The sequence below is a fragment of the Rissa tridactyla genome, chromosome 3 (genome assembly GCF_028500815.1).
Source record: "Rissa tridactyla isolate bRisTri1 chromosome 3, bRisTri1.patW.cur.20221130, whole genome shotgun sequence".
Taxonomy (NCBI): Eukaryota; Metazoa; Chordata; class Aves; order Charadriiformes; family Laridae; genus Rissa; species Rissa tridactyla.
Window position 1 is genome coordinate 36,636,454 of NC_071468.1, and position 8,675 is coordinate 36,645,128.

Here is an 8,675-nt window from a genome sequence, read left to right on the forward strand (position 1 = left end):
TCAGCTGCAGACAGCTGGTAAAGCAGAAAAATACCTGGAAATTAATGGGAAGGAGGGACAGTGTAGCAGTGTCTCTTCAGGCTGTATGAAGTTGCTCTTGGCTTTTACCCAGGGAGGACACCTGCTCTGTATCTACACTGCGTCCCACTGGTCAGCCTCAGACAAAGGATGGGCTATCTTTGGACTACATGGAATATCTTTGGACACTACACTTCCTCCGTGGGTCCTGAGTTATTTCTAGGGGGTCTTTGTAAGTCGTCTTCAACTTGTGCTCCTTCTGATTTCACCAACAAGTTCGCCAACACTGGGCCTGCACTTAGAATCCTGCCCCTGTAGGGAGAAACTTCAGCTGAAAATATCCCAAATCAGGAGGGGAACCACTGTTAGTCAGTCTGACCAGCCTTGTGTCCCACCCAGCTTTTGTTCCTCTTCCACAGGGTTAGGGAAGAAATGAAGGTCTTCCCTACGACAGCTCTGAAGTAAGCAGGCTTGTGTAGTAGACTGAGGAAAGAAGACAAATCAGGGTGGGGGTGCTGCTGCATCATGAAGAAATGTTTTATATATGCAATAACAGCCACCCTTTACCACAGGATTGCCTTGATTTTGTGAGAGGTTGCTCTGCAAGGGCACGTGAAGGCCTGTTTGGCCCTGAGACTTCCTTCCTGGCACTCCCGACTATACACCGAGGCCAAAACAGCACAAACTGGTCCCAAGGGCAGTGGTGGGGATCCAGCATCAGGGGTATACAGATGCCAGCACTTGAAAGAGGAGGGAAAAAGAGAAAGGAAAAACAGTTTGTGGGCTTTTAAGGGGGTTTCCACCACCACGCTTAAAAAATCAGGGGAGGTGGAAGTAAACTGAAATGCCAGAAGTAAGAACATAGCATAGGAGATTGTACGGGCTGAGGAGAGATTAACAGGTATTAGAAGAAAGCAAAAGACATGAGAGAATTCCGATCGATGCTGAGACGAGCAGCAGGGAATGTTCTTAGCAAAGAGCGTGACAAAGTTGAACACAGATGGCAAGGTCCGAATAAGCAGGCGGACCCGGGAAGCTGTAAGGGCAGGATGGAGAAAAACCTTAAAATCCAGAAATGGGAAGAAGGTGAAAAGTACATGAACAAATAGCTGAAATAATAATACTTGCCAAATCAGAAATAATAATTTTGTTTATCTTGATGTTAGAAAGTCATACATAAACTAAGCAAAGGCAGTATAAGAATAATTTTATTTAGTGTTTTGGTAACACAACGATACATCTCAAAATTACCATAAAAGTTAGCTCGCTCGACAACTGCATACATTCTAAGTGGGTGCTACTAAACTTGAGTGACTTCGCAGATTATATGAGGCATTATTTGACCAACAGCTATAAAGTGTGTGACCCCCGACAGACAGGAGCAGTGTGAACGGACGTTGCATTAGTAGCCAATGCACAGTTAAAGCTTTTGGAAGAGTACAAAACTGCCAAAGCCGTTTTTATTAAAATACGAATCGGCGATCCTTGCGTTAGAATAACTATTCAGTTGTAGGTTACATCCTTTATAAATTTTTTAATAACAATAATTACAGAGGTACAAGGAAAATTGTCTTTCTAGCGTTTGATCTAATGTAGATCTCCATACAGAAACGCGGAGTATTTTATAAAGCTTTTCACAGGTATAGGCTAAGTTCTGGGATATCACAAGCTTGTACATAATTCAGAAAACACCTGAGGTTACTCCTTGTGTATGTAACAGAAAGCTTTTTTAGCTCTAAAAATAAAAAAAAAAAGATAGATGCTATATGAAGCCAGAGCCTTTAAACGGGTACGTTTCTACTGTGCGGGGTTACGGAGCAGTACTTTTAGGCTCGATTCAGGTTTTCAAAATCAGCAGCGAAGCTTCTACTTAAGAAGATCAGGACTGTGTCGTTAACCCAGCTCTTCCCAATGTCAGTATGAATTCTGTCGCTGCTGCCAACGTGACTAAGACTGGCCATCTATCAGAAGACCCAGTGCAGATCTTTCTTTGCTTCGGTCTCAGCAGAGCTGAGTGTAGCATTGCACCCTTATTTTTCTAGCTCTGCTCATACTTTTTATAGTACTAGGCTGAACACGGCAAGCCATGTGAGATACTCTCCTTTCTGATGGATTTCCTGTGTAATCCAAGGTCATCTGCAGCTCCAAAGAAATGCCCAACGCTTTTCAAAATCAGGCATTTACATAGTACGCTCTGCTTTTTAGAGAAATACACGCAGCTTTGTGTACACAAACATTAGCCAGAATTTCAAGGCCATAAACTTTCATGTGTATTTAAAATAATAGGTTGGTTTATTTTCTAATTTTATGTCCTTTGCCTCACAAAAATTTTAAAAGTACTTTTTCTTCAGTTAATGGGTACATTAATTAAGACATGTAATGCTAGTTTTCCTTCTGAGACTTTGTTCCAAGCAAACCGTACTAGAAGTACATAGTTGATTTTTGGATATACCATTTAACTCAAGCTAACAGAATGACGAGTGAGCAGGGGTGTACTTGCTCTGTCCTTTACTTGAGACTTGCTGCATGAAAGTTTTAATATAAAACCCCCAGATTCTCACTTCTAAATACCTCGGCCCATGTGGATTTTACTGGACTTAACCTATGTGCCTAAGGACAGGGATATTAACTCTTTACTAGAGAAATACAAAGTTCAGCTATACCTTTATAAAAGTTTCTAATTCAAATATCTATTTTGTTCATGAATATGCTAATGAACAGATTAGCATATGGTTTGTATCACCCTTGCCATTTGGTGACATATCAAATCTTATCTTTCAAAACTTAACAAAAAATCACTATATTAGGACATTCTGTTCATTCTTATATAAAATATGAATTTTATTTTCAAATGTGCTTAGAAGCAAGTCTATTTTTTTTTTAGTCATTTATGTAAACACTTTGGAATGCTAAAGGCAAGGCTTTACATTGTCATTTTACCAAAAATCATTTGAACATTTGTTATTGAGGCATTAATGTACATCCCAGCAGCCACAACACAGGAGCTGCCATGCGCCTATGTCAGTTTCCAGCGGAGTCAATTCGGAAGCAGGCTGCAGTGTTCTGAGCAACCCTTTTTTTCTCTTTCTTTTTTTTTTTTTTTTTTTTTTTTTTTTTTTTTTAAATAAAGAGATTTCACTTTGGGATGCGGAGTCACTGAAGGCGAACTTAGAGTTAAGGCACAGCACATGGAGACACGGAAAGGATTGTACAAACAGTTCCTAGAGATGCTCCAACCAGTCAGTACACAAAAAGCGCTTTACAATGGCGACTTCTGTGAACAGGCTAGAAAAGAAAAGGCTTGCTTTCAAATTGCATGTGTTTCATCATTTAATATATTAAATTGTTCCCCTGGCTCTCCTTCTAGAATTAAAGAGAGGACTGAATTATACCTTGTGCAGTTTTCCTTCCTGCTCTTGTAACTTGTAATATTGGCTATTTTCCAAAAAGATCTCCAGCACAAACTATAACTTACTTAAGTCTAAAAAGAGAGAGCGGGGTTATCTTTAGATGCAAGGTTTGTTGCTTAGGCATTTGCTGACAGCTGGTTTTCATTGGCTGCTTTCTCTGCTTGCAGTCTTTGGACAGCCTGGTCGAGCAAATCCATAGTATCTCTAAGCGTAACATTCAAGGTAAACGGCTTAGGTTTAATGGTCAACCCATAGGTAAAGTCCATTTTAGGGTCCTCGTTTGGATTAGCAGTAAAATTGCACTGATGCACCAGTATGGAGGTAAAGAGAAACAGCTGCACCTTGGATAACTCCTCTCCAATACACCGACGTTTTCCCAGTGAGAAAATCATCACGCTACTAGTAAGATCTTTATTGATGAATCCATTCTCATCCAGGAATCTCGTTGGATCAAAATCCTCTGGGTTGGACCATTTTGCTGGATCGTGGTTCACTGACCACTGATTAACAAAAATCACGGTGTCCTTGGGAATGAGGTAGCCCATTATGAAGGTGTTGGTTGTGGTGGCATGTGGGATAGTAACAGGCACAAAGCTGCTGAAACGCATGGATTCATACAAGAAAGCCATGATGTAGGGCAGGTGAGGCTGATCTTCAGCACAGGGCAGACGGTCTCTTCCAACAATCCTATCCACTTCTTCTTGCATTTTAGCCTGCACATTCGGATACCTGTCATTTAAAGTAAGATGCGTCTGTACGTACATTAACGCTTTCAAAAGATTTTCTTAAAAAATGATCCTTGCTGTAAACATTTTTCACAGAACCTTGCCCCTACCCTAAATAATGCAGTTTGAGCAAAGTTTAAATATATTGCAGGAATGAGTGGACCTTGATGGAAAACTCTGAGAAAAGTCCAAACTTCCCGTGCAATGGTGTCATTTTGGATTTGCTCAGGTTTCACTTTAATGCCGCATGTAACTGATTCTCAACATAAAAAAAGGGAACTAACTTAAAATGTGCGGAAACTGAATATTCTGATCCAATTTTGAAAACTCATTCTAAAACTAAAATTAGTTGCTTCTTCTAAACATTGCATTTTCTGTGGGAATGAGAATTTGGCTTTCCAGCTTGGTATGTGGCTTCTAAAAAGTTAGCATGGAGTTTGTTATCACTAGACATATTGCATACATATGGAAGTCTGCAGGTTTTTAAACTGAAAAAAAACCCCTTCTAATAATTGTCAGAACAGCTTTACGAACATCTCACTGTTAGTTTGTGTATACTTTTTCTAATTAATATCGAAATATGTTTTCCTTAGAATGTATTTTAAGATGACCGTCTCGAAGTCTGGATAGTTTGGAAGGCTACACAGTAACCAAACAAGATCAAAATATTAGTAATTTTTGCTTATTTTCTTTTGCTTGCCTAAAAGCACGCTCCAAGGAGCCTTTATTTGCTTTAAGTATCCGAGTTTGGCCGCTGCGTCCTTGCCTTTACCTCCTGCGGCAGTTCTGCATGTCGAATGAAGGGCAAATATCAGAAACGGGGCGAAACCCACAGGTCATGCGAACCCCGGGCATCGCACCCTCAGCTCGAAGCGTAAAATATTTGCCTGTTTTTCAAGAAGCGGCACCAAGCAGCTACTGTTTGCGTGAGCCTACAGATTGTGCAGAGGATGAAAAGAAAAAGCCGGGACAGGCAAGAAAATCAGCGTTGTGCCTTTTTCTATCAAACCACCTCTCCTGGCTGAGGTTTTCCCCGCTGGAAGAGCCGGTGCCGGGGGCGGAGGGGGCTGCGCTGGCACCGCCGCCTGCCCCAGGGGTCTGCCTGTCCCCGGGTCACGCCACGGCGACAGAGGCGCACGCCGCCGGCAAATTAACATAATAGAGGGTTTGTAAACCAGTGCACGAACTCTTTATCTCGCTTAAGCAGCTGTTATCCCGTTCCTATGATCTCCTTGATCTTGACCCGGGAAAATCGGTTCCTTTCAGGTTTTATTCGGCTGCCGTTTTGGCCAGCCTCTCTTCACGCACCATTACCCCATCGCCGGAGTAAGGGTGGTTTGGTTGTTGGGTGGTTTTTTTTTTTTTTTTTTCCCTTTCTTATCTTTTTCTGGCCGCTTTCCCAGAGTTTCCGTGTTAGTTAATCGGAAGCGGCTGAGGTACCCCGGCACCACACGGGCGGGCCGGTCCCTCAGACCCTCGCCCCGGCGCCGCCGCTCCCCCGTCTCCCCCCCGCACCCAGCCATTTCGGCGCCCGTTCGGGCCGGTTGATGCCTTCCCGGGGGCGATTGTGTCCCTGCGGCGCCATTTAAACGGGGATTCCGCCCCCTTCCACCACCCCCCACCTCGGGTTGACCCCCGGCCTCCCTCCCCGGAGCCGGTGCGGCGCCCGGTATCCCGCCTCCCGCCCGGGCGGTGGAGTCCGCCGGGCGGCGGTCCGCCCCGCCGGCACCTACCTGATGAGGAAGATGAGGAGCCACTGCAAGGCAGTGGAGAGGGTGTCCTGGCTGGCACCGAAGATGTCGGTGACGGTGGCGGGCACATGCTCGAGCTGCAGCCGCGGCTGCTCCCGCTGCAGGCGGATGAAGGCGTCCATCATGTCGCGGGGGGCGGCCCCCGGGCGCAGGCTGCGCTGGTGCTGCAGGAACTTGCCGCGGACGAAGCCGTAGAAGTCGCGGTTGAGGTCGCGGAAGGCGCGGTAGGCGGCGCGGACGGGGCTGGGGAAGCGCTGGAGCCAGGGCAGGGCGTCCACCAGGCTGCCGGCGCCCACCGCCCGCCCGAACTGCTCGTTGCGCCCCACCAGGCGCAGGAACTCGCCGTCGCCGTGGCTGTAGCGGCGGCCGAAGCACAGGGCGCTCATCACGTTGGCCACCGCCACCACCAGGACGCGCGAAGGGTCGAGGAAGGCGCCGCCGGCGCTGCCGCGCACCAGCAGCGCCACCAGCGCCCGCGCCTCGCCCACCAGGTGCCGCTCCAGCAGGCGGCGGGTGGCGGGGCTGCCGGTGGAGAAGGCCCGCACCGTGGCGTGCGCCGCCCGGCGGTGCAGCTTCCACAGCTCCGAGTAGCCGCCGAAGGCCAGGCTGCGCCCGCCCGACACCAGCCGGAAGGAGGGGAAGGGCGGGCGGCCGGCGAAGGCGGCCCCCTGGCGGACGAGGGCCTGGCGGATGGCGCGCTCCCCGTTCAGCACCACCACGGGCCACCGGCCCAGCCGCAGCTGGAAGACGGCGCCGTAGGTGCTGGCCAGGCGGGCGAAGGAGAGGTGCGGGGCGCTGCCCAGCTGCGCGGCGTTGCCGATCAAGGGCCAGGGGAAAGGGCCCGGCGGCGCCCGGCGCTGGCCCTGCCGCCGGCGCTGCTGCTGCTGCAGGAAGAGCTTGCCCAGGTGGATGGCGGCGAGCAGGCAGAGGAGGAGCAGCAGGGAGCTTTGCAAAGGCGGGACGCCGCGCAGGGCTTCCCCGAGCCTCTCGAAGGCCATGCTGCAAGGGAAAGGGGAAGGTCAGCGGGCAGCGACCCTGCGGAAAGGCTGGGGAGCTCCCCCTCGCCCGCAGGCAGGGAGAAGCTGGGTCCCGGACGGGCGAGGGGACAGGGGAGCGCTGGCGGGGCGGAGGGGAGCGCCGGTAGCCGTCTCGGCGCTCAGAGTCGGGGTGCTATGCGCTCCTCGTGTGCCTAAAGCCCGCCCGGGTCCTGTGCGAAAGACAAGGCATAATCGATAATCAAGTGGCAAGCGCTCAGTAAGGGATCAAAATCGTATTTGGCGGTGGGACCGCCGCTCTCAGCCCCCCGGTGAGGGAAGTTTGCAGGGCAGGACGCAAAAGGTCACGGCTGAGGGAGGCAGAAAGGGAGGCAGGAGGATGCTCTCGCTTACGAGCCTCCGCAGATGCAGGCAGCCGCCGTGCGCTGGAGACAGGTTCATCCCGGCGCTGCACATCGCACCTCCCGGCGAAAGAGCCCCTGCGAGAAACGGGCTCTCCGCGCCGCCGTCGGAGCTTCCCGCTGCTCCGGAGAGGAAACCTCCGCACATGGCCACGGAGCCCCCTCTGTCCCGAGCCCTTCCCTACTTCCCGCATATTCCTGCCCGTCGCGGCAGGGCAGGCCGGCGGCCGGCGGCCCCGGGGGTGGGCTGCGGAGGATGCCTGAGGTCCCGGCGTGACAGAGCTGACTGGTTCCCCTTCCCATCCCCGTGCCCGGGGACCACCCGCTCCTACCGTTTGCTCCAGCCTTTCTGAAGCAGCGAGGGGGAGAGGGGGTGAAATAAACGGCCACCTCGGGCGCCTGTAGCAGAACTGACCTGTTGCACGCTGCTTCCATCCGAGACCTCGGGGAGGATGGAGAGGAGCCGGGCAGCCGGCGGCAGCTCTAACGGGCAGCCCCAGGAGGACAGCGGCGACGTTCAGATCCCAGCCTCCGGGAAACTCATTAGGAGCCCCGGTTCCTGCCACCCGGAGCTTGGCAGGTCATGTGCAGGCAAATGCCAATTGCACCCGATCCCAGCGCAGAGTTATTATCACCTTCCCAGCGCTTTAACCCTTCGGAGCTCGCCCCGCCGGCAGCCACCTGCGGACCGGGGGCGAGCGGGCTGCCGTCCCCTCCCTCCCACCCGCCTGCTGGGCTGCGGGAACGGGACGGGGCCACCCCAGCCCGCTGCAGGGAGTGAAGGCGAGGGGCTCAGAGGGCGCGGGGAGGATGGCCCGCTGCCCCCGGGCTGAGCCGGAGCCGGAGCAGCCGCGTCTGGGCGCCTGGCATTGGTACTCGCGGCTTTAAATCCGCCGGCATCCGCGGTGCGCGGCGCGGTGCGGTGCGGACGTGCCGCAGTTAGCCCCGCTGGCCCTTCCCCTGGCTTGAGGGGTCGCAGCTATTTGCCAGCTGCCCTTGGGTCCTCGCCAAGCGGAGCGGCTGAGCCGCGGATGCTTTTATGGCCGGGGCCAAAAGTTTTAGCGGAGGAGGTGCCGGGAGGGGAGCGGGGTGGCGGGCGGGCTCGCAGCCCTCTGTGTCGGCAGGCAAAGTCGCGCCTGCATCTTGGGGGCTGAGGAAGCCGGAGAGCTTCCCCTCCTCCGCCTGTCGCCTCCCCGTTGCGTGCGGAGTTTGCATTGCGTGAGCCGGGGCTGGAAAGCCTCCAGCCATCTCCTCCCCGGGCCCCTACCCCTCCTCGCAATACCTGACACCGGCTCGGGGGGGAAGGAGGCAGGGAAGCGCCGGGTAGCTCGCACCCCGGCCGGCCCCGCTGCCCTCCAGCCTCGCCCTTGCCCTG

At 52.2% G+C, this 8,675-nt stretch overlaps 1 protein-coding gene across 1 annotated transcript; it reads right to left on the bottom strand.

Moving 5' to 3' along the window:
* Positions 1–1,189: 1,189 nt before the first annotated feature.
* LOC128907848 (cytochrome P450 1B1) lies at positions 1,190–7,928 on the bottom strand. Its single transcript, XM_054197191.1, has 3 exons — positions 7,716–7,928; positions 5,887–6,903; positions 1,190–4,157 (listed from the first exon to the last, which is right to left on the bottom strand). Exons 1-3 carry the CDS (start codon positions 7,733–7,735, stop codon positions 3,545–3,547), a joined length of 1,650 nt encoding a protein of 549 aa, XP_054053166.1. The 5' UTR covers positions 7,736–7,928; the 3' UTR covers positions 1,190–3,544.
* Positions 7,929–8,675: the final 747 nt, after the last annotated feature.